Here is a 27,240-nt window from a genome sequence, read left to right on the forward strand (position 1 = left end):
GTTTTTGCAAATTGAGCTGTTGGCTTCCATCTGAAGTTAAGTGTTGCAAAATGAATATGGTCAAGATTTTTTATGTTGAAATAATAATAAGCCATGATAAATTCCTAAATTGCTTTTAAAGAAAGGAGATTCAAGGTTTTGATAACAAAAAGGAGTAATGAATTGTAATTCTGTTCCCATCTGCGAGGAAAAGTAATGCTATTCATTCAGTGTTGTTGCATACCCTTTCAAAGTGGATCATTTCCAAGCTAAAACACATCTCCCACAGTTATTTTCAATTATCTTCTCTGCACACAAACAAAGGAGGTTTATCTAGTTGTGTGTGTGATGGAGAATTATTATTTTTAGACTCACAAAACAAAGCTTGTTTGTCAAGGGGCAATGCCATGTACAACCCGAAGCGCATAGAGAGAGTGTGTTTGAGTTCAAAGAGTTAGAAGCAACATTTACTAGAGGACATATTCAATAGTTTTCAGCATTTGCAAAACATCTTTCAGAACCAGTGTGTATGCATGTGCGTTTGGGTGAGTACGTGCGTGTGCATCAGCTGTCCCCCTGTAGCACCTTTCATGTCACCCAACACCAGGCCCTTGTGGCTGTGGCCACGGGTGGCCCACTATGTGAGAACTGGTTCCTGCAGGGGGTGTGAAGAGACCCCCTGATGCTATCAAAATATATACCACAGGGGGACACACAGACAAAAATGAGAACGCACACACAAACACGCACAAGTACAACACGAAGCTTCAAATTATACTTGAGGCCGTTGCTGCCTTTTTCTAGATACCCACACTGAATCTTTTGCAGAATAAAGACAGATTCTCATCTCCTGATGACCACCGTTTCAACTGGTTCACAAGGCTAAGAAAGAAAAGGATGGATTGAACAGGACAGGTACTTATGAGGGAATCGATTCAATGAATAAGAAAGGGCCACTATATTCAGGTTCTTGCTGTAACCCAGTTCACTGTGCAGAACTGTTCAATGATATATCTGTAGTCCACTGAAACGCAAATCAGATAAGAACTAGCAGCAAACAACCTAAATGGTAAAGATGCAAGTCACAATCTGACAAATAGAGAAATAAGCAGTGATCAGTTCTTCATTTACTTAAAAATAAAAGCCACCTGCAATAATTCTGAGACATGTTACCTTCCTTTGTTTGTATGAAAATGATTTTACATAAGTCATTTAGTGACCTCTCTCACTAGCTGGAATGCCTTTTGTAGAAAAATATTTTGGTCTGATTGTTTTGGGGTAAAGGGGAGAGGCTCCAATTTATTATTTTCAAAAAAAAAATTGTCACAGTGGCATTTTTGAAAAAGGTAGCCAACCTTGCAACCTGTAAGCCTCACATCACCACCCAAACCACTGGCCAGTGGGGAAACCACAACACTCAGCTCACCAACCAACAGTGTAACCTAATCTCGCAATTGTTATCACTCAGTCAATCACATTTATAGGGTCGGCCTCACTGTTTCAGTCCAGCCAACAATATCATGCTTGCTTATCAAGACTTGAACCAGTGAAATCTGTGAACAGCCACATTAAGATGAGTCTACATTACTTTGCTTTTAAAGCTATCCTGTTGGAGTTGGTTGACTGGTCCCAAAGGCCAGTTAGAGTAATTAGGCAAAAGTAATAAATTAATGAAAATGTAAATATTTGTTTGTGTATGTGAATTTGTTTGCCTTAAGCCTTCACATATATTGCCGTGTTCCAGCACAAGAGCAGCCAAAATCATGGTTAATAAATTATTTCTACATGTCATGAAACAACCTAATCGTTCTATGGATCATTAAAAATTAATTCACCAATGAAGAATAAATAAATGCAGATGCATATAACTGCAGGGCTAACATTTTGATGCTGGATTTTCATTCAACTCAATGGGAGATAAATGAGCTGCTGATGATATATGCCTTGAGAAATAGCCTTTTCAAAAGCAATATTTTTATTCATCCATCTGAATGTTGATAAGTGATTCAACATCAGACAGCCAACTACTGTGTGAAAGGGGAAAAATGAAAAGTAGACTGGTTGAAAAAGGACAGAAGAGTTAGACACAGAGACACTGAGATGGCAAGAAACAAAGAGAAACCACGAGGGAAAAACTAAAGAAAAAGGTTATCAAGTTAGAGATTTACTGTACAGTATACATAAAGAGATCGGGATAGGATTGAACTGATCCAAAATAGAAAGATAAGGATGTGAGGGAACTGGGATTGACTAAAAATGAAGGAAGATCAAAGGAAAAAGACAGAGCAAGAGCAGAGGGAGGAGAGAAGAGGAAAAGACTGAAAGATAGAACCATCATGGGGGGTGAAGTGGGAGTAAAGTGATAGAATGGATTGAGACAGGAAAACAGACAAACACCAGAACAAAAGTGGGACAGTTGCATAATGGGTTTTTTTTTTTTCAATAACTGTTTCAATAACAGGCTGTACTAATGGAACAGAGAGGAAAAGGGCTGTCCAATAATGTTACTATATTAATAATAATAACAAAAAGAAACTAAAAAGAAAGAGGTGGACACATGTTGGGACTTCAATCAAGATACAGTATATTTCAACAATGTACAACTGCCGTTTCCTTTCATTCTCTTCCTAACACTTCTGAGTCCCGTTCCTCAGGCTTTCATTAGCCTCCCTCTTTTGAGTTTTCTCTCCCTTACAGGTAATGAGTTGTGTTGATCACAACATTGATGTGAGGTTCAAGTTAATTACAGGTAGAATAACCAATTAATTGTGATGTGTGTGCTAAGTGAGATGTGTGTTTGAGGCGGTGTGGGGTTTAAAAGATAGGAGGCCAATACCTTAGGAAACTGAGAACAGAGAAAATTAGTTCACCTTTTCTTTGCATGTCAGACTATTATACGAGACAAATTTAAATTAATTGTCTTTGAATCAAGTGCTCATGTGATAATAAATGTGTTAGAGTGTTGTCGGTTAACAGTTCTGGGTGACAAAGAAGACAGACTATTTATACTTCTGCTGAGGCTGTGAAAAGAAAAAGTGGAAATGGGGGTCTTTCCCTATGAAGACACAGTTGGTCCTGAAAAACATGTTGGAATCTCTGTCCACTGTATCATATCAATAAAAGACCAGGTGTATAAATGTAGTCCTCACAAAATTTGACAAAGGCACCTCTAATCCAGTTTTTAAAAGCTTACACACCATCAATATATTGTGGAACTCTATAGTCAATCCCATGTTTCTCTCATCATAGTTTGAGGGAGTCAAGTGACTAATGTGAAGGTCGCTCGTAGTGGGGCACTAAGATACTTTTTTACAGGTCACTGTTTTAATTTTATGGCCTGCAACTTGCAACTGCTCTTATTCACTCTCACTGCTCTAACCAGTGTAGTTTCCAGATGCAGCAGCTGTTTTCAACTAAGAGCTCTGTAGACTACCTGCCCAGCAGCAAACAGCTAACAGTCCAAGCTGGGCCATACAGGAACATTTAGTACCTAAAGAGCCAGATGTTTCTCTCAGGCCTTGGTGGAGACAAAAAATAGAGCTAAAAGTAAAGGAAAATATTGGATGTGCTTTCTACAAGCGAGAAATTCAATTCACACAAATGCCAATTAATGTTTTAACCTTGTGTCAGTGTGTGTCAGTGTGTCATCTTGGCAGCAGAACATGGTGCTGGAGACACGTAGTGGAGCAGGAGGAACCACGGAAGAGTTTTGAGTAATGAGGCAGGAATTTATAGGGTTGTCTGTCTGTGGACAGATTTTGTCTGAGCCGTAGCCTCACAAACGTTTTGTGACTGTTTGAAGGTGGGTGAAGTAATAATGTAGTCAGACTAATCAGTACGCATGTAATACTGTAGTAATGATGACTGGGTCCGAATGTCGATGTTGTTGCAGCTGGTGTGTTGACTGATTGCCTAACTTACAAAGTGATGAAATAAGTTGTTGTTTCTTTACAACTTGTTCTACTGCCCCCCACTGGGCAAAACATAAGCTCAGTAAAAAAATGTAAAAAAAAAAATGTTTCAGGTCAGGTAGATCATTCACGAAAGATGGAAATGCAGGCTGTTGGGTTTTGATATATGTCCAGTATGCTGACTTCTGCTCCCAACCACCTGAATAATGTGCCTCTATCTGCAGCTTTGTGGCTTGAGGCTATGTGTTGTGCCACGACAAACACACTCAAAAAGTCATTACACTACACTACTGAGTGCCACTTAATACCCAAATGCTTTTTATCATCCACCTTTCACTGATCTGTAGTTTCCCCACTCAGGAATTCACATGACTGAAATATGCCACATGGCAGAAACTTTAATCCCTGCAGGTGTCTTAAGGGCTCTGGTTTTGTGACACAGCCAAAAAGCTGAAAGGGTTCAAACAAGGGACTGTGTAGATTAAACAGCCCAATTAATCTCTCCTTCTCCAGCCTAGCGAGCTCCATGTCTAGACTTCAAAGCAGACACAAACTTGAGGACTTGAGCCACTTGCGCCTTTTTTTTCATTATACTGGGGTGTGTGTGTGTGTGTGTGTGTGTGTGTGTGTGTGTGTCTACATCATGACTCACTGACGCTTATGGAAACAACCTTGTAGTTATGTGGTAGTCTGTTATCTGTAAGAGTAGAGTGGTTGGTTGCAAACCAGGAAGCAAAACATTTGGTAACAAACTACAGTTGAACATGTTTGTATTCTTGTTTGGTGGGAAAGATCCAAAACTGTGAATCATGACAAAGCGCCAAAGAAATTGTGTAAAGAAACAGGTAACAGCACCATGCAGAGAGTAAATGTAAGGGCGAGAGACAAAAAGGAGCAAATACAAACAATGGTTAATTTGGTAAGATCAAACTAAACAGTGATTTGAATCTGAAGTTTCTCTCTTGACTGGACACGATGTAATGACGAAATGATGATGAAAAAGAAATCTGACGAGCAGTCAATTTATTTTGTTTGTTTCTCTCTTTTTTTCTTTCCCCCCTCCAGCTGCAACTGGATAGAGACACAAAAAATGATCACAGGGGGACTGACTGGGGTTTTCTCAAAATAACAGTGAAAACTGTTTCTTTGAGAGGCCGATCATCACAAATATTTACAAGGCTACAATAACACACTAGACAGTGACAATTATTTTTATTTTATTTTTTTCCTTTTTTTTGTGACTCGCACAGACAAGGAGGAAGTGGGTATGTCAACAACAGCGCAGCAGTGTGCTTAACAGCTTGGAAAAAGAAGCACACACGCGCACGCACACACACACACACACACACTAACTAACACACACACACTAACTAACACACACACAGTCGTTTTGGGAGGAAGAACTAAAAGCCAAATGTGAGTCAGAGGACTTACAACAGTTGAACATTTTAACAGGCACAAGCCGACTCTTGTGTGTGTGTGTGTGTGTGTGTGTGTTTGTGTGTGTGTGTGTGTATGATTGTGTGCAAAGCCAGACAGACAATAACAAGGCCAGTGAGCCGAGCACATGGTCTGAGTCTTAATCTAAGTGTCTTACTGCCACCTATTGACTGAATGTGTAACTACTCTCCCCTCCCCCACACAGAAACAAAATCCAGCCACACTTGCACACACACATACACACACAGACACAGGCACACAGACAGACACACACACACACACACACACACACACACACACACACACCACCTTTATGGGGAGAAAGAAAGAACCCTAGCAGATGGCGCAGAGGGGGGACAAGAAGAGGAAAACGTGTCATGAAAGAAAAGAGAAGTGAGACAAAAACTTACCCCTAAACAACATCTCTGAAGAAAAAAAAACTAGAAAAAAATGAATCTGTGATTCATTTTCATCTGTTGCTGAGACACAATTTTTGCTCAAATTGAGTTGTGTTGTGTTTAAAATACTGTATGGAGTACACTTTAAAAGTCTATACTACAATGAGAAAAGAAAAGTACTTAATCAGTACATAGTTTACCTCACTCTCTCCTATACTGTAGTAAAGACTACATGAGGCTGTTTAGAAGTATAGATTTAGTGCAGGGCTATTTCACATAAAGTAGTGTAGTAGTGAAAGAGATACAGGGCAGTAAACTGGTACAGTGCAACAGCAGCAGCATGCTAACTAGTACAGATGTTAGAGTGCAGTAATAAACAGCTGTATAACTACGCATACAGCACATTTATAGATATATTGCACATAATAGAATATAGAACATTTATTAACACACTAGGTTTATTAAGAGGAAACAGTTGGACTATGAAATATAGTATAGATCAAAGGTTTTAAAATATTTTAATAGAGTGTGAGGAAGTAGGAGAGGTGTGGACAAGTTCACAGAGGACAGAGCAGATGGTGTCTGCTGGACTTACACAATCACACACACACACACTCACTCTGGTGACATAATAGCACCATGCCAGGTGTGCAGTTGGTGGCCTGCAGTCTGGCACTGACTGTGAGTTGTGCGCGCGTGTGTGCGTGTTTGTGTGCATCCCGTGCCCTCTTTGTGTGAAAGGGGCCCCCTATTCACAGGCAGCCTCCGCTGCCAGCTTGGCACTAAATCACAGGACAAGACGGTACATGTGCGCACACACACACTTACACACAGATAGACACACACACACACACACACCACTCTGTGTTGTCTTTTTGTCTATCCTATGAAGAGAATGAAAAGAGGTCAAACAGGAAGACAGAGGCAGGGAAACAAATGAAGGACGACTGTATTTTAGTTGAGCTTTAACACAGAAAGACAAAGAAGAGATACTTAATGCTACAAGAACGGAGACATAACGTAAAAGTACCGACTGTCCTCTTTTCTCTTTAGTGTCTCAGTGGATTTGGTCCCAACAGTGATCTGATTCCAACTGAGAATACACTCAAACACACAATTAGCATCATGGCCATATAAAGAGTGGTGGTGGAGGTGAGACTGTAGCTGGCATATGTCGGTGTGTTTATGTGTGCGCTCGTGTGTACTTTATGTTCAGGAGTACATCTTGAATAGGTGTCAGACAAGCTGCAGTTATTAAACCGCAAAGTCTGGCTTTGTATTAAAGTACTGACAATAATCACACACCAGTGACTAATAATAACACCAACACTAGGAGACAGACAGAGAGAGAGAGAGAGAGAGAGAGAGAGAGAGAGAGAGAGAGAGAGAGAGAGAGAGAGAGAGAGAGAAGCTGAAAGGCAGACTGAGGTCAAAGAACAGCAGAGGACAGAACAAATTCTTTTCTCTATAACACTGTGGCTCCATTGAAGGAGAAACATAATGTGTATAGATGTGGCTTTAAGTCACTTCTTAAACTTAAAGCAGCAGCGGCAACTACATTACCGACCTGCTGTGGCTAAGTATGACAACCTGACAACGAATTCTGGCAGCCGAGCAACCTGCTGATGAATGTGCGAACAAGGACAAACAGGGTTTGAATCATCACACCAAGCTGGGATCTTTAAGGCTCTTTGATGTTCATCCTGAAGTCTCAATGATACTTTCAGTAGTGAAGACCAAAAAAAGGACGTCTCACTGCTCAAGTAGAATTATTTCAATATGATTTTTTTTTTTTTTCAAAAACACTGTCCTACAATTGTCATATGTTCAAAAAGAAATACAAATCATAACCGTAATAGGACTGTGAAGCTTTGCTGATTCAGTTGTCGACTTGTTTCACATAACCATGCCGTCACCACAAGCATGTTCACTGTACACACCATTACTGAGGATGTGGAGCAAAAATCATGACTTGCATCGGAGGCTTTCTGCAAACTCACTTGAATCTGGGGTTTGTTTAAGTAAAAAGAACCAGTTTTAACCATTTGAGATTTGTGTTTCACCCACACAGATATACTGACGACTGGACCCTTGCTCATATCTCTGCCTTGTAAGTGTCATGTGCAAAATATAAAACTGCACAGGGATACCAAACAAATTAAGTCAATACCCTAAAGACTTGTTATCGCTCTTTGATGCTTCACTATTGGTGACATATGTTTGAACTCTGATGTGTGTGTGTGTGTGTGTGTGCATGTGTGGCTGCAGTCTGTTTGTGTTTTGTGGCTACACCCCAGCCAGGTTTTGAAAAACTGTTGCTGGAGACCGAGCCATTTCTCAGCGCACAACAGCGCACATGAAGAAACTTCTGTCTGTGAGAAAAAATATCAGCAAGTTATCGGCCTGGAGGAGATTCAGAAAATCCATTTTTAGCTTCTCCGTGAGAGCTTTCCCAGAGGATAATGAATTTGACTGCCTCCACACACACAGGAAATTTGTGTTAGTGCTTGCATGCTCAGCAGTTTTCCACATGGCCTTTCCAATAGAAGGCACTTTGATGGTGGTGACTCAACTATGATCAATGTGCTCCTATCAATATTCCAGTCTCTTTGCTCCTCCGCCTGTGTCTCTGTTGCCAAATCTCAATCAATAAGAGACAAATTAGAGGCAAGTTTTTCTTTTAATCTTCTAACCCCCGTCCCTTTTACCTGAATGCAATGTGTACAATTTACACTGGCACACACGCATACAGATCTGGATCTGTGTTCCTCAATCTGCAGAGAAAATACCTGATAATAATAGCTACGAAATATGCACACTCTCACATCTGCTTTGAGTCAAACTTGTTTCTTTGTTTGCTCTACTCTCAATATCCCAAAGCCCTTTTTTTCCTGCTGTTTTCCTGACAAGGTTTGTTCACCCTTCTTGTAATCGCACCGAAGGTTTAATTTAAACACATCCGCTGAACTTTAATTGAAACACCCAACCTGGAGGAACCGCTGACCCGTGGAGGATCGTTCCTGGCAAACTTGGGCATCCTCGTCGGCCCCCGTGTCACATGGCTGCAGCAGCGGAGGTAAACAGGAGCTGACACCTGTCACAGATGTTGGAGCTAGCCAACAAGCATGCCCACATATTTGTCTATCTATGGCTATCTGTCATATGTCATCCAGTTGGAGCCAGGGAACTAAGCAGTGTCATTTCTGCTAATATCTGTGTTCGACACTGATGCCATCAGTCACATGGAAAGGGGGGAAAAAGTGGATGGTATCTGTGAAAATCGGTGGGTATATCTGACTCTGATGTATGATGTTATCAATAAAAAGGGACTTGTGATATTAACATAACATTTAGCTTTAGAAATGTGATTGCTTTCTCAATTGCATGTGCAAACTCCAGGTATTAGGCTACTTTTCAGTGGTTTTGCTCAGAATAAAGTGCATAAAATAATTTTATGTAAGGGAGAAAAGCACCAGCTGTCAATTCAAGATTTCTTTTTTTTTACTGGTTATGTGTTTTCATATGCCAACCCTTGGTACAGCCCAAAAAATTCAAGCTGTGTCGTGATTGCTGAAACGCATGTTGCACACTAATGTAGTGTGTCATGTGGGAGTGATAGCAGTGCGTCTGTATCTATGAAGCGTCACGTCCTGTTTTAGACAGGGCCATTTCAAAAAACACCCAACTGACAGTTTAGAAATACAAGGCGACAGCCACAGTGGGGGTTTGAAGACCACAACTAAAATAGAGTTCTCTCCTATACACAGCCCTGACTGGCCCCTTGTCTCCTGTCACATTTTTCAGGGGCAGCCACCCTGTTTAAAGCACAGGGGATCTGCAGGTCTGTTAAGGAGGCGTTTAATGCCGTCTTGAATGCGAGAAAGGGAAACCAGTCAATTTCCAAATAAATATGTATAATAACAACTTTTTTTCCAAGTATGAATTGGAAGTACGGAAAGTGTTAAAGTTTAGAGGACAAGAAGAAAGCCAGGAAGAGAACATTCACTGGTTTGTTGGCAGAAAACTGGAAACTGGAACTGGAAAACTATAGGTTATTTACTTTCTATCCACTGTACTCAAACCTCATGCTATCTCTAGTAATGCTTAGAAGATTATTATTAAAATATCCATTTTAATATATGTGGGGAGTCACTTTTTATGCTTCATGTAACACAAATATGAAAAAAAAAAGTATGATTAGTTTTTACTCCTACTGTACCACTGCATCTCACAGCTACATTATTGACAGCACAACACCTCATGCAAACACTCAAATTTATATCTATATTGGAACTGAATATTTGTAACAGCCATTCCGGGGACACGGTCACCCATGTTTAATTAGAGGCCTGGTCACACATTATCGTATGACCCCTGAGAGCAGATTTTGGGAGAATCTATTTTAAGGCACCGTTACACTCATCATTTCAAATGACCTCTGTCCTGCAATGAGCAAATTTCCCAAAATTGTGTGAGGCCTTGTCTTGCCCCACAAGGTGTTTTGCAGCCCGTCTGCTGCTGCAGAGAAACAGCACTGATGGCAGGCAGGTCTCACATCCCAAAGTCAACCCTGTCAGTTCGGTTAATGCAACTGACAAGGGGACTGATTCAGATTTTTTTTTTAGAAACACCTTGCTAAGGAAAGGCTTTCCCTAAAACAAACTACAGTCAAACACAAATCCAGTATTGGTCAGAACAACATGACTGTACATAATTTTCATGTGATGGAAACTTGCCCACTAATTCTGTGTAGTTTTATGAAAAAGTTTCATTTTAAGAAGTCTTGCACAATTCGGAGCAACAGGAAAAAATGTTTAAGGGACAACAAGGAGTTTTGGAAAGCGAACTGTTTTCACACTACATTTCCCATGAGCCTCCACGCGCACATGAAATTCTTGGACTGGCGCAAGACGGACGAAAGCGAAAACATTTGCCAAGAATGTTTTCATTCATCAAGAATGAAAGTCGGAGGTTCAAAGACGATCAGATACCGTCGTAGCTCCGACCATAAACGGCGATTTGGCGGCGTTATTCCCATAACCTGCCAGGCAGCGTCCGGGAAACCGAAAGTAGGAAATGCTGGGCGAGCCGACCACTAAATAATAATAACAAAATAAGACAAAACGATATATTTATCGAAAATGGACCCATTAACAAGTGAGGATAACGTAGATTCATTCACATTAACATGAGACTCTTTTATAACCAAAAGAAAACTCCTCGAGGTCTCTTTAAGTAAAAGACGAGGGTGGACACAGGACAGGTGTTTACATTTAGTGGGCATAAGGACAACCATAGGGGAACTTTCGCTGTTTTGTTGACAGACTGCTCATGTTTACCTTCTATCTGCTGTGCTCACACCTCATGGAGAATACTGCCATCTCCAGAATTGCTCACCCAGAGGAATATGATTAAATATTTCTCTACTTCTGGCTGTTTCACACACGCCTGAAGGATACACACTTCTGAACACACACCAACCCACGCACAATCGCTGTTTCCACCGTATGTTTCTGTCACACACAAAACGAATCACATGCCATCCTCCCTCCCCACCCATGCGCTCACACACACGCACGCACACACCTACAACCTTGTCATTTCCTATGACATCCCCAGCCTCCATTACCTGCATACATTAACAAACCCCTCTGATGTTAAAAATTATACATTCATACATTTGAATAATTCAGATTATTTTAAAAGCTGTGCACTCACTCACACTCACTTTTTTTTTACCAGATGGAAAAAGAGCTATTTACCTCAAATCACATTTGAATAAATCCCATAAATCCTTTCAAAGTTCCCTGAGATAAACCAATCAAATACCCCCAACCTGGGCTGACTGGCCAATAAAAATTAGCATTCATACTTGCAGTCTTTTGTCATTCAAAAGACATCAAATAGCAAATCAAATTGCAGGGCCTATTTGTGAGGCTCAATTTGTTTGAGATAAGAAAAAGGTGGCTAATAAAGAGAGAGTGAGGGAGAGAAGGGGATATAGCTGCACCACCATAACGCAATTCCAAACCTAACAAAAAATATTTGATAGAGCGCCTTTGGTTTATAAATGTGGTTGATGAATCTATTTGCTCAACAAAAGAGCAATACATTATAAATGACAGACAAGGTATATATTAGATGGCCAAAGGGATGTGGACGCTCAATTATGCCTGAGATGAAACCTGCTTATCACAGCTGCCAGCGAGTGTGTGTAGGTTTGTTTGGGTGTGGGTGTGTGTGTGTGTGTGTGTGTGTGTGTGTGTGTGTGTGTGTGTGTGTGTGTGTGTGTGTGTGTGTGTGTGTGTGTGTGTGTGTGTGTGTGTGTGTGTGTGTGTGTGTGTGTGTGTGTGTGTGTGTGTGTGTGTGTGTGTGTGTGTGTGTGTCAAACAATTGTTGACAAGAATCAGGAAACCAGGATGGAAGACAGCGTTTTACAGTGTTTCCATCGGGCATTAAACCTTTACATGTATGTTTATGTGAGATGATGAGTAAAAAACTGACCAGGAAGTACAAAAGGTTTTTTTTAAAGTTCACAGAATTGGATTCCCTTTCTTTTCTTTTTTTGACTGTATCCACCACGGAAAACGGTGGGTTGACAGTGAAACCTCATCTCTCTTCACTCTCATTACCCATCTCTGTCTCTGTCTTATTTCCAACTGTCTGTAAATCATGACAGGCGGTAACCTCCAGCTTCCTCTTTCTCTGTTTTGAAAACAACTAACCGTCTCTGACACTCATGCTTCCTGCGTTTTAACGGACTCCATACACGTACGCAGACCCTCTATATTTGACCTCCAGACTGAAGTTTCTGCTATTTATTCTACACCTCAACCAGCACCACCAGAGTTAATCTTGGTAACTGGTTAACATATTCATTTATCTATTCACTCACTTAATAAATATCAACTGTGGCTGCCATAGAGGCTCTAACTGAATTTTCCAGTGCAGCACCCAAGGCGAATGTTTATATCACTGGGCAGTAATACAGGTGCAGTAGTGTGGGTCGCAAAACACTCTTATCACTATTTCTTGCACTTCGCTCAACCAAGTCTAAAAGGCAGGTGTATCTTTACCCTGCACTGTCACCCACATCTCACATGCACATGCAAAAACACACAAACATGCAAACACACACACACACATCAAGGTTCAAGCAGCTGGTGAGTTTGCCCTTGACTGCCCACCCCCGGGCACTGCAGTGGCATGGATGCAGCTGTTTTAAAAAGTTCTGGAAGGGATTTAGAAAACCATGTCCTTGTCAAGGGTATACTCTTGCTTTTTCATTTTGCAGACATAAACTGAGGCTGTGCTGAGCCAGACAATAGCACTGACTCAAAAAATTCCAAACTTCTTATCCATGTCAGAGGACGGCTGCTTTGCAGCGTGGGTGAGTTGTAAAGTCGTGCCACAGAAGTATTCAAACCACCGTCTTCTACATCTGTTAAACCCTCACACTAGGCTACCAGGTCAATATTTCAATTTCTTCCTGCTGCCTCTATGAACACTGAAAAAACACAGAAAGCCAGCAGTCATAGCAACACAGCTTTCTTCAGCGCTGAAACGTGTAAGGAGTGTGCTCACTTTCTCTTTGAACTTGCCTCTATGAACACAGCCACACAGTAGCCTATCTTGTGTATTTTTGGATTCAATGCCTCTGTCAGCTCAAACACAAACTAAGGCTGTAGCAGAAGCAGTGGCAACATGGTTACCACAAATCATGATTTTTAAAAGTCTGTCATTGCACCAAATTAATCCCATCACCTCGAGGCATCGCCTTCAAAAGTTATGTCAGAAAAACCAAACATGAAAAGAGTTTGTTGTCAAAACAATAATGTGAATTTGCTGCTGCAGTTTGTCATTAAAAAATTGTCTGCTGACCAGCTGAATCTTTTTTTAAGAAGGCTCCCACAGCACCTTTGTCCAACAAGTGGTGGCTATGAGAGTACATGTACATGATGTGAGTACATGCGGGTATACAATTGAATGCCTACACATGCATTGAATACACACATTCAGGTTCTAAAATGAAGAAACATATTATCTAACTAATGTGACATAGATGAGGTAACATACTGGGTTTTGAAGATCTTCCTGCCTTTGAAAGCCGTCAGATAAACGAGCTGCGATTTGATCAGGATTTAAAAGCTCTTCTAAAACATTCATGGTCAAATTCTCGGGTTGAACTACATTTTAATTATGTGCATGAACAATTAAATGTTAATTTGATGAGACAACTGACCTTAGTTTATTATTCTCTGGGCATAAAGACCCCAAATGCAACATTTGACATGAATAAGGCTAGGAGGTTTGGAGAGAATAGGAGGGGAGTGGGTTGCAAAAGATATTACCGTGAATCTTCAGTGTCTGTTTACAGATACAGAAGCAACACAAGACTCTAGACTTAACACCAGATTGATAACATTCGGAAAACAAACAGGCTATGCCAATACAAACGTCACAAATAGATACTAATACTAAATATATTGAATGGAACTGGGGATTTCTGATATCAATATGTAGATTTGCCCTTGACTGACCCGTCTGGGGCTCTAATAGACGCATGGCCTGCTGTGCATTTGGGGATTCTGGGAGTCTACTCTCAAGGAACAGATGCCAGGGCACAACAGCTGTTCATCTGGCATCGAAGTAGAGCCAACTGGCTGGACCCTCTACCCATGAACAAAAACATCAACATGTGTTACTAAAGCCTTCCCCCCTTAATAGGACAGACACACAAACACACACGGACATGCACGCATATACACACACCTCACATATGCAAACTGACTTGCAAGTGACATAAAACTTGCAGACTTAATTAACAGCAGCACCAAGAACTGCTTGGTGCTGCTTTAATCAGGGGCACTCCAAATCAACCACTGTACACTCACCAAGAACGAGTAATCGGATATAGGCACCTTCAATAAACCAACAGCAGTGGCTCCACTTCAACAGACTTATAAGCATTAAATATATTGATCGTAATCAATCACCTACTCACTGGACATTCAGTGATGTTTCTTCTTTGGGAGCAGATTTTTGAAGTGATGCAGCAAAGAAACACTTTAATTCAGTCCTGCTGTGATTGTGTGATTGTGTGATTGTGTGTCCGTGTGTGTGTCCGTGTGTGTGTCTGTGTGCGAGAGAGATAGTGTACTCACCCTGGAAAGACTGTCTGGCTCTCTCCACTAGTTCCTCGATGGGATAGCTGGCCAAGTCTCCTCTGGCATGCTTAGTCTTACAGTAGGTACATGCATTCAAACACCTAAACGGAGACACAGAGAAAAAGAGATGGAGGCAATTCAAAACAAGATAGAAAATGTTATTGAACTTTTTTTATTCTTATTTCAAACGTTTGATTCTTGTTTGGGCTGACAAACTAAGCAAGAAAATGATTTGTGTCCGATGATTCATTTGGGTATTTTCGAAATGACAGAGTTAGACATTGTCAATTATTTACAATATAACATCTTGAGAGTGACCAATCCAGCAACAAACACCCGATTCACTTGAATCGACTTAACTGACATGTGGAAAAACAAAAGGACCCAGACGAGCATGGTGAGTAAACAGATACACACAAGAGACTTTTTAATATTTTAATGAAATCTTTTCATGCACACTCTCCCAATAGAGGAGAGGCAGGAGAAGAAAGCAGGGAGTCAAAACTGTCCTTTTGTCTCCAAACAGTTTATAAGGACTCCAGCTAGCTCCAAAATAACCGTGGACAGCTGTCTCTCTGACTGAGGCAAGCTGTGGAAAGATTAGACTCAATACATTGTTTTGTTTTACTAAAAGTAGAGACGCTTAATTCAAATTGACTGCAAAAGGGAGAGAGCAAGACTGTGAAGCAGAAAAATAAAATTAAAGAAACAAAATAGTACAGGGGGAAAAAAGGGGGAGCAATTCCCTCTCACAGCAGATCCAGACACACTGTATGGTACAAAGTCTGGAGAGGTCTTTATTTAGCATGAAGGGGCTTTTCTTTACAAGTTGTCTGTAAACCACTACTCAAAAGAATAATGAAGGCCCCTGTTAGTAGGACTTTTTTCTATTTATTCCATTAAGGCTTCATTTCTGACCTCCAATTTGTCACAGTGGGTAAAAATATACGCTGTTGTTACCACGGTCGTTTCTTTTCACTCATTATTTCACTTTTGGCTTCACTGTTCTGCTCTTCGTTAGTTCTTGGTGATGTTGTTGCTGGAACACACTGTTGAGCGAACACACGTAAACTGCTATAATTAGGTAAATGTGTGTGTTTGTGGGGATCAAAATATTTCTAAGGGAAAAAATAAGACTGAGACTGAGCAAACTCATCCAGTATATCATATTATGAATATAATTTATTCCCTCACCATTATTTATCACCCTTTCTCCACATGTTCCAGTGTGGTGCAAAAAAAGTGAGCTCGGTAAGTTAATCTTCAAGATTTGTTGGTTCCAGTTTTCTGTCTAACTCAGCTGAGGGTGATTTCAACACTGCCATATAAGAGCTGAATTGTCAATGGAGCCACACTTGCCAAGTCTATACCAACAGAGATGTAAAAGCACTAAAAATGTCTCACTGATAGAGTGCAGCATGCCAAGTGGTGTTTTCACTAAAAACTCCATACTAACCAAACTGTGACTAACAGAAGACCACGGCCCAGCTACACTCACAAAGAAAACAACATGACCATCTATTAACGCAGCACTACTAATGCTAGCTTTTGACACAGAAGAAAGATGAAACGCCTCTTTAACAAAATGTGTCTCAATGTTGAAATTGGTTTGCTGTGGGATTTATACACCCAAGCACAATGACGAAAACATCTTACCAGTGATTAATAACCATCAAATGCTGTGATGTAAGGCAGCTAGTATGAGGCTAGGAAATCAGACTGTTGCAGATAACAAGCGTAAACCCTGTATCTGTCCATGACAGACTCATGGAGAAATAACAGGGATTCCCCTGAAGCGAAAAACTGGCAAACAACACAGAACTCCTGCTGGACTGAAGAAACAATTGTCTTGTACACAGGATGAGTTTGTAAAACCGTTCTACTGTATGTCATTCTAGAGCACCACTTTGACCAAGTTTAACATTTTCTTAGAAGTATTACTCAAAGTACAATGTCCAAGTCCAAGTTTGGCTTGGACTTGGATGCATTTGCCAAATGACATGCTAGCCTCAGGGCTCTACAATCAATACAGTATCCAACATCCACCCAGGATGGGTCATGCCAAGGCAACAAAGTAGTGGAGAAACTTTCAAAGTCTCCCCTACGCACTGACTGAAGACTACTATTGATAATGGCTATGGGAATAGTAGGGTGAGACACTGCAGATCAAGGTGAGAGAAGCATTTCAGAGAAAATTACATTGCGGAATGTACAAAGACACCATGATTCAAAGAAAATGTTATAAAACCCAATGGTAAATATACAATTAAAAATGAAATAGCATTTCTTAAAGCATGGATTTGTTTCTTAATTCTATTAACTGTTCATATTCAGACAGTGGATTGCAACATTGAGATGATGTCAAGTTTTCCCACAGTCCACTACAGTTGGCTGCAGAGCAGAACCAAAGCACTGTCAAAGCAGCGATGCAGGACGCAGTATATGGAACATTTTGATTAATTATTAAAAGGCGCCAGTCCTGTTTTTGATTAGTGTACGAGGAACCCGTAGGCCTTTGGGCCCTCTGTCTCACTCCACTTACTGGACCATGCAACATCTTCATTAAGAACCCACTGACCGCCCTACAATATCTTTATAATCATTTTGAAACACATCTGAAACGCCGAGAGCATTTTTTAATGTCACCATGAAAAAAATCCATCCATCTCTCCCTCTCAGGGTATTGCTTATCCTAGTTGAGGGCACTAAAGATGGCAGCTAGGTCACAGGACCTAGCTGCGGAGAAAACACAGACAGATGGGGCCCTGCATGCGTGCACACACACACACACACACACTTATACCACCAGGGGGTCCATCCATCTTAATGTGATCAGGCCCAGCTGAGTGGATCACACCAACATTAATCTCAAGAGACAGTCAGTGGCCTGTTTGTGTGTGTGTGTGTGTGTGTGTGTATGTGCGAGTGTGTGCATATGTGTGTTTGCATCAATTATGTGTATGTGGGTTCATGTGCCCGTTTGTGTGTGCTGTTGCTCCTGCTGCTGAACATTCGTCCAGTATCACAACAACGCATTAGCAGTTTCGACCTCTCAATCAGGCTAAACAGACTGAGACAACTAGTCAGCACCTTCAGACTAACTGTGACTGAAGGAGAGGAGCCGTGTCACTCTTTCTGGAAGACACACATGGTGGGGAAGGAGAGAAGAGAAGAGAAGAGAAGAGAAGAGAAGAGAAGAGAAGAGAAGAGAAGAGAAGAGAAGAGAAGAGAAGAGAAGAGAAGAGAAGAGAAGAGAAGAGAAGAGAAGAGAAGAGAAGAGAAGAGAAGAGAAGAGAAGAGAAGAGAAGCTGAAATAAACTGAACTGTTGCCGCTGAATATCAACACTCCACACTGTAAAGGAGAAATACTTTTAGTATGAAAACCAAATATTTTCTCCTCATTATCAAGCTTCCATCCTCTCCCTCCTTTGTTTCTGTCCTCCCACCCTCCTGTTTTGTCCCAGTTAATTAAACCACAGAGGTAGCTGTTGTACCTGACAACAGTGTAGTTCATCAATGTGTTACAATGAGAGAGGCTACCTCCCCAGTGTGTCTGCAAGTGTGAGAGAGAGCGTGAGAGAGACTATTGTGTGGTTGCTGCCTTGAAAAGGTAACAAAGAAAGGAAAGCCCTGAGGTTTCTCTATACATTTGTGAACCTCCATCCACACACATATATGCTCCGACACACACATGCAGAATAATTCCCTTTGGAGAAGCTCCCTTGTGCAGCCTCTTAAAGAGGCAGACTGGGAGAGAGTTGAGCAGGAAAGGGTTTTTCTCAATGATAAGCATTTATGGTCTACACATTAGAAAGATTCTCTATGCATAAACAAATCAAACCATGTGTGCATTAATCTCTCGCTCCCTCTCTCTTCCTGTATGTGAGCTGCTTGCGTGTGTGCGCGCGTGCATGTTTGTGGGGGTTTTGTATTGTGTCAGCTTGAAGATGCAATTATAAAAACAAAGCCTAAACTGTGCAGGGAAGTCTGAGCGCTTCACAAACTGGAAAGCAAGATTATTCATTGCACTTATTGTTGAGTCTGGGAGAGAGGTGGAGTGGGTATATGAGCAAACAAAATCGTAAAACTGCTATTATACGAGTGAACAAAGCCTTGAGTCTGTAAGTTTACTATTAGTGTCATCTCAAAGTCAAAGTGGAGGTTGCAAAATAATGTGGAGTCAAGGAACAAAGAATGTTGACACAATGGAGTAAAGACCTATTAGGGCGGATGAATAGGGGATGATTAGTTATTCAGAGAAAGGTTGGCAACTAAACTCAATTTAGCCTTGATACACAGTTGTGAGTATAAGCCTGGTTGTGTTCAAGTTGCATGGGAACTCTGCACACCACTGATCTTGTGGGACATGGATAAAAATGATATTCCTTACGTCTTATATCTTATTAGGGGTTCTAATTTTAAACCATGATCAGGATTTGGGATGAAACATACATTTCAGTGCTTACAGCTTTTTGAGCTTAATCTTTTTGGCTCACTATTTAGGCAAAGAAATATGGTGTTTATTAAGTTGAAACTGAGCTTACTCAAGTAATAAAAGCAAATAAGTACAGCTGTGTGAGGAGCAACAGCAGAAACTTTCTTTATAATATTAAGAAAAGAATATGAATGTCGGCCCTTTGGCAATGTAATTAGATGATACTGTGGGTGGCGGTGATATATAACATCTCTTTGTGCAAAAAACTTGCACAAGTAGTGTGTCGTGTTACTTGATAAATCTCCATATTGCACATTTAACCGACCTTCTTAGGTAAAAACTCACACATTGGGTTTTATTCAACAAACATAGAGGATTTCAAAAGAATTTTGCGGATGTTTTAAAGTTAAAATTTGTGTGAACTCGACATTTATCCTGTGATTTTTTTTTTCTTTTTTCTTTTTAAGAGATGGCCCATTGACCAGTATAGCTGGTTCAGACCACAAAACAACGTGTCTGAAACCTTTTACAATCAGAAGTTCACACTGAAACAGTCTCAAGTGATATTGTTTTTGGATTTTTGTGTTGGATATTTTGCGTGTGTGCGCGTGTGTGTTTTCTTTCATCTGTGAATAGGCCAGTGTGTCCTAATGCAGCTGGGGCCCATTCCTCTCAGTGTTCAATTCAGCCTTTGTGTCTGACCTCTTGGATTCTGTTATTTAGTCTCGTGTTCCCAATACTGCACACTGAAACAGCTCTGTGTATTTGTTGAGTGTGTGTTTTTTTTTTTACAAAAAGTGTCACATGCTGACCTTACATTTCTGTAACTACTACAGCAGCCTTGCTTGTTGTTTTGACTGGGGAGAGACAAGCACGTGTGTGTGAGTGAGAGCATGTGCTTGTGTGTGAAACCACAAGTCCATGTCTACAAAGGAACCATGGCTGTTTTTCCCCAACTTCTTGTTTTGTCTGTCGATAGACCTCAAGACACTGTGTTTGTACTAGATCAGTCGCCCCATTGTTACTGGACAATAATGTTAAGATGTTTGCTTATTATTGAACCACCAGACAATTGATAAAGCCAGTCACAGTGGTGGAAGATCTGATCTTAAGTCAGAGCTGCAACTGGTTCACTGCTCGGCCAGCTCATTATCTCACCTGCTCCCAACCCACTGGCCACTTCACTGTGTTACTCACTTACTACTCACTAATAGATTCCTCCACTGGCAGACAACCTGACTGAGAAAAATACTGGCTGACTTGCTCACAATGACTTTATAAACAACTGCATTACCAACGGGTTAGGTTAATGCTTGGCTGAGTGACAACTTTACAGAGTCTCTGGCCACATGTGTGACTAACAACACCTGAACACCTCACACAGTCACTGATGCCTTAATTAGATCTTCTACAAATTCTACCAAATGAAGTATTTTCACATCTCACATCAACAACATTACGGATCTGTTGAATCTCTGTGATCCAGCTCACTGCTTGGTTAACTGAGGACCTACTTCATAGGGATTAGCGCACACATTATACTACCCATGATCGGCAGAGCTTGGTGCAAAGGTGCAGCTGAGGTTGAGATCACTAGCATGCACATGGTTGAATGAAGGCTTTATTTCAAACATGTGAATGATATATATATCACACTTGAAGCACTTTAGTTGATACACTGCGTTGCATGTTTGAAAGGGATTAGGAAGGAGCATTATTTTATTAATTCCTATCCCTTCTCCACTTACAGTAGTACCTTAGTACTAGGTTATCTTACTTCCTGTGTATCCTGTTTTTTTGTTGTTGATTTTTTACATTAACAAAACAACAAATAATCACCAACAAACAACACCAAAACTGCTCATGTCAAAATAAATAAAATTACGACAAAATGTGAGAACCCTAGTGCTTGTCATATCCCTCTTCTTCCCTAATATCTGTTTGTACCGCTGTTTGTACATAAAGCAAGACAGAGCCACTCATGTGATTATGGCATCATTTCAGGTAGCTTTTTATCTTTTTTTTTTTTCATCTTCAGAAAGTCTTGGTCAGCTGTTATTGTGCACTGCAAAATCCACAGCAGGGTCAAGCTCAATTTGAGTGAAATCTGAGCAGCAGGTAACAATGCTGTACCATTGTCCTTATTTGTTTTCGCAACAGGTAACAAATCACGAGATGAAAAATGATTGTGCAGCTAATGATGTGGCCTCCCTGAGAGATTGAAAGGCACCGTGAAGATGGCTCGGGTACCAGCCATCGCGCAGCATCTGCGGTCTCAGGGTCATCAAACATTATAACATTACTTAAGATTACGTTACCAATTACTCTGTCCCCTGGAAAAGAGGACATGCATTACGTGTGAGTCACAGATAGAAAGCGTAATCTCTGGGTTAATGTTTCTGTCTGACAACTGTGGACCATTTACCTCTAGGAAAGAAAACTTTGTGCAAATAGTCTGTTCAATGATAAGTGTGCGTGTGTGCGTGTGTGCATGTGTGTGTGTGTGTGTGTGTGTGCTGCGTTTTCCTGTGGCACACTAGGGCTAATTCAGTTACTCAGGGGTTCTGTAGTGTAATGCCTTGTAATGACACACAATCTCATTTTGTCCAAGGAGACACATCAATCTTTTGGATTTACTGCGGGGCAGCAGACTCTCTCCTGGTGAGTGAGTGGGGAAAACAGTTAAGGGAGCATGCATGCATGTGTGTGTGTGCGTGTGTGTGTGTTTGTGCATGTAGTTGCGTGTTTGTGTGTTAAGCAGTGGGAAAGAGGGAAATGGAATAATATGTTCAGACCAGTGGAGCTGAAAACTACCCATACATTGGTTTGATAAACAGCAGGAAAGGCCACCGTGGTACATATCTATAAGGTGTGTGTGTGTGTGTGTGTGTGTGTGTGTGTGTGTGTGTGTGTGTGTGTGTGTGTGTGTGTGTGTGTGTGAGAGAGAGAGAGAGAGAGAGAGAGCCTGCCTATGACTGTGTGTGTGTGTCAGGAACAAAATAGAAAAAGAGAATGGGAATTCCTTTGTGGAGGTGTGCGTTTCTATGTGTTGTACGTGTGTTTAGGTGCAAAATCAAAAGAATTTGTGAATGCATTGTGCATCCATGCATTCCCACAATCCTGAACAATCCACAGTATGAACGTGATCAGAAACCCTTGCATAAACACCCTTCACTCCCTCTGTAACTCCACTTTTCCGAAGCACATTTCCGCCCGCTTTTGTTGCTGCTTCACATGATGTGTTTTCACTTCTGCTCCTCAGGGAGAAAAACAACACAGAAGAGAAAAGATGAGATCATTGACCAATGATGAACAAAATGAAAAGGCAGTCGAGTAGAACAGCGTAACGTGGCTCGAGTCTCTGCTTTTAAGATGCGGTAGAGATACAGACAACTTACAGACGGGTGGCAAATTAAAGGAAAAACCATAGCATCTTCACTCCTCATATGATCATGTTCCTCCCTGCGCCACCAGAGCAGCTTCAATGTGCACTGATTCTTCAAGTCTCTGAATTCTACTGGAGGGATAAAGGCAATTCTTCTAAGAGTTTCTCCCCCATTTGGTGTTTTGATGATGATGGTGATGGTGGAAAGCACCGTCTACCACATTGGTCCACATCAGGTGAGTCATATCATTTTCACACTCATCACTCCAGTCAGTGACCCCTCGTGCCCTGGAAGAGACCACTATCTTGAGGATAGAAATGTTTCATCATGGGATTAAGGAAAGATTTCATATTGATTTGCACTGAGCCTTCCCTCTAAGGGGCCAAGTGGTCAAAAGCCATGCCAGAAAAATATGAAATTCTGTGGAAGAGGTGCTCTTACACATCACGCCAATGCACGAGCATCACAGTCATCAAATGAGCGCTGTCAGCCACAGTTCCGACCCTATTTACTGATGGCTTTCCCACAGATTTATATGCAGATGTCACAGAAGTCACTGTTCCTCCTGCCATCCATGCCCCAACAATGAACTCTCTTTCAAAAAGGTACTTGCCACTTGCCATCTTGATCCAAAATCAGAATCAACTGAGCCTGCTCAGCATTTTTAATTTATCACCCGTCAGTATCTGTGGCGAATATCGCATGAACCCCGCTGGTGGATATTACACTCTGAATGGGAGTTTCAAGCTGGAGCAGATATGCCTGCTGTGATTATTAGTGTGTATGTAGAGGGGGAAAAAAGAGGAAAAAGGAGAGAATCCTTATGTGCCTTTCTGCAGAATCTTGTGCAAAAACTGCGTCCTTATTCTCTCAGGCTTTATCCCCTTCCTCATCGCAGCTGCCAAAGAAATTCAAATTACAAAAGAGCATATACAGAGGGGCCTGATTCAATTTGCTTTTAACCCAGCTAATGACTTCCCATCTCTCCCCCTCTTCCTCTATGTACCACATTCCACTTTCTCTTTCAAGCTGAGACTTTTATCTGCAGAAATGGCTCCTCTACTCTTATCCTGACACTACAATTCTTTAGTGATTTTCTTCTTTAATATAAGGTATGTCACCAATGAGCTGTGCTGTGTCTTTTTTACCCTGCCATGACAAGGCCTCTGGCATCAGAACACATTGTGCTGAGATCGACTGATCTCCAAACGAAGAAAAGAAACCAGCAGAGGATTGGGACAGAGAAAGTGAAGCACTACTATCAGGTGCTGAATGCTTCCATTTGCGTTCTGAAAAGCATGGGAAAGTGCCTGCATGATAATAGTCAATGTAAGAGAGTTAAGTGAGTATTGAACAATGGTTACAAACTGTAAAGTTAAAAGGATGCGACAGTTTGGAAATGTAGAGGAAAAAAAAGGGGTTGTGAAGAAGAGAACAAACAAGAGATTTGATTTTTCTGTAGAAAACAAAAGGTTGTCAGGGAGATAGAGATAACAGAAAACATGGAAAGGGGAAAGCCATGTCAGTGCCTATTGTATGTTGTTCATGTTATATGAGCTCTCAGTCAGACCATGCACCCTGCACGGGCATGCACACCCTGAATGACAGGTACAGGAAGAGGGCTGCTAGACAGACACAACGTGGTCAGTAAAAACTCTCTGTTGTCTCAGCCAGGTCACACCTCCATGTCTATCACCACTTCATCTATTATTTCAAATTAAAAGCCCTAGCAGATTTGTGCAATTGCAACTTCAGACATGGCAGCAACTGTAATAATTTGACTGCGGCTCAGTATTCAGTCATTATTTCTTCACTTTCAGTGCCAATTCAAAAGTTAAAAAATATTAATTTCCGCCCTCCATTTGCAGCAAAATACTATTACATAGAACAATACAATACTGTCATTACAACCTCTTTTTTCAAAGTTATGTGTACCTCAGACCTGCAGACCATGCTGCTGTGGTTGCCGCTTCACAGCCAACTCCAAACCCTGGAGCTGCTTGTTCTGAGCCGTATTGTTCTTCTGTGCATCTAGACGTCTGTGACCCCAGATTTACTTACTCTGAGCTGGCTATAGCTGTAAACGCTACACCTTGGGCACAATGGTTAACACAACTCTATGTAAAGGTCAGTTGATAACACCTATTATTCTACTTTGTCGGCCTGAGGAGTGGATGGAGAAGTTGTGGCAGCCAGACGCAAATCACAGGAAACAAGCAGCAAGGGTCCGTCAGCTAACATAAACAAATTTGCAGTGCACGCAGACACTTTTCACTCTGTCAGCTTTGCTTGCATAGTGTGTGTGATGTGTTGTTGTGTGTGTGCACGTGTTTGTGTGTGTGTGTGGATTTTGCTATGGTGATTCTTATTGATTGTAGAAATCAAGGATTTGGCAGGGATAAAGGTCTGTGAGAAATCGCCAGTAGCCGGTTCAAATCCTTGTTCAAATGAATGTAGCCTACGGCAGAAAAAATATAATAGAAAATCACACAAAAAGATTAAATACCATGTATCTTGAGTGAAGCATCCAAAACATTCATGTTTAAAAAGGTATTAAATATCCTTTCAAAACTCCAACAATGGCTTCTTGCAATATTCAGCATGGCTTAATGGCCAGATTAAATTAGCTTTCAGTTAAGTAGATAAATATGTTACTATTAGTGTCAGAAGGTGAAAAAAGAAAACAGGGGAGGCTGAATAGATGGAGCCAAACAAAGGAAAGAGGATAAAATAGTGTATGGGCTCCAAGGTTATCTTTTGTACTCCCTGGATGGGTGAGGCCAGTAGCTCAGAACAAGAAATTTCCAGCCCTACATGACAACAATCAAGACTTCTGAAATTTATAATGTAGTAAATCCGTCAATGTTTGCTTCTATTCAAGGGATGTAAGCATCTCTATTTGTCGGCCTATCATAAGCTTAACCCCACAAGCATTTGAATAAGAATTATGTGCAGGCACAAGAAAATATCAACTAAAGGTAGCAGAGTATTTTCACAGTATCATATAATGGGAATAAATAGATAAAAAATAATAATTTTGGCAGCCACTGATATTGCCTTCGGGGTCAGTATTATTTTTGTATGTTGTATTATGTAAAATTATTGTTGCACTTTACAATGAAAAATGTTTGGGTGTCTCTGGCTAAGAATTTTCATAGTCAAATGTGATTCATCAGATTTTGCCTTTAGCCGACTAATCGTCGAGTCATGCTGTTTTTTTCCCTTGTTGATTCAAGATCTCATTTGCGACTTTTTCCACTCCAGAGAAAAGAGCTAAAACACCCAAATAAACAAATTTAATTCTTCAGTTGCCATAAAATAACAATAACAGGACATTCCCCATCCATCCTTTTGCTTATCTAACTCATTTTGCCAAAATTAGACACTTTTACAGAAGTGCAAGGCTCCATATCCATTGGTTCAAATTCAAATTATAACCTATCTTTTGTGATATTAGAGCTGCCAGCACAGAAATCAAACATCAAGACAGCAGTTATCCTTCCAGCAATTCCTCAGTAAATGTGTGTTTGAGAGAACTGTCAAACCTGGAAGCAAACTTCCACTCCCTATTCCTTCTGTGCTACACTGTCTACTGCCTGGAGGATACAGGCTAGTTGTCGAGTTGGGGTTACTGCAGAGGGCCATTAACACCTGACTTTGGCACATTGTAATAACAATAACAGCGTTTAAGGCTGCCAGAAATGTGACTAAATAGAGAACATGCAAAAGACAAACAGTGGAATGAATTGAAATGAGCTGTAATAGTGGGACAAAGGGCTTTTTTAATGCCTCCAGTTTAATGACAAAGGTTCACACAATCAGACACATCAACAAATACACACACAAGTTTAATGACCCATTCTGACTGAGTGGCTGTAAATTCCTTGTTTATGATGCCGAAGCTTCATGATTCAACGTGCTCACAAAAGGGCTTTTACTGTTGCTGATGACTACACACACACACAGAGAGATGAGAGAGAGAGAGAGAGAGAGAGAGAGAGAGAGAGAGAGAGAGAGAGAGAGAGAGAGAGAGAGAGAGAGAGAGAGAGAGAGAGAGAGAGAGAGAGGGGGGGGGGACTCTTAGTATAGCCTAGGGCTATACTAACACACAAACCGGCTCCCCCACTAGTGTCAAGCGTGCTTAAACTGGGACACAAAACAGAGCATTAGAAAGACAAGAAGTCTTTTTCCAGTCCAAGACAGTATGAAAAATGAACTCTACCCTCAGGCTTATCAGTTTGTAAAAAGAAGCAATGGAAGGAATAACGTAAGAAGCCATCCAAAACTAAACGCTGGCGACTGGATCATAAGACAATTACAGAGCACAAGCCCGACGTCAGCTGCCTCAGTCAACATAAGAGGCAAGAGTAGCATCAACCATGTCTGATCCAGTCCCATGTAAGAAAAAAACACCTGCACATTCTGTATTTCAAGTATTTCTCTCTTTTATGCTTCTCATTCATCAACAACTATTCCCTCCACTGCTTCACCACTCTTACCGACCAATGAATACGCATTTCCAAA

General features: G+C 41.0%; 1 protein-coding gene across 1 annotated transcript in view; it reads right to left on the reverse strand.

Moving 5' to 3' along the window:
* Window positions 1–27,240, reverse strand: part of cdkal1 (CDK5 regulatory subunit associated protein 1-like 1) — a 231,426-nt gene that overhangs the window by 123,523 nt on the left and 80,663 nt on the right. Inside the window, exon 8 of the mRNA XM_083988904.1 lies at window positions 14,893–14,996. Within this exon, the coding sequence (XP_083845030.1) occupies window positions 14,893–14,996 (104 nt within the window). The remainder of the gene's footprint in view (window positions 1–14,892; window positions 14,997–27,240) is intronic.

Source organism: Trachurus trachurus (genome assembly GCF_905171665.1).
Source record: "Trachurus trachurus genome assembly, chromosome: 16".
Classification (NCBI taxonomy): domain Eukaryota; kingdom Metazoa; phylum Chordata; class Actinopteri; order Carangiformes; family Carangidae; genus Trachurus; species Trachurus trachurus.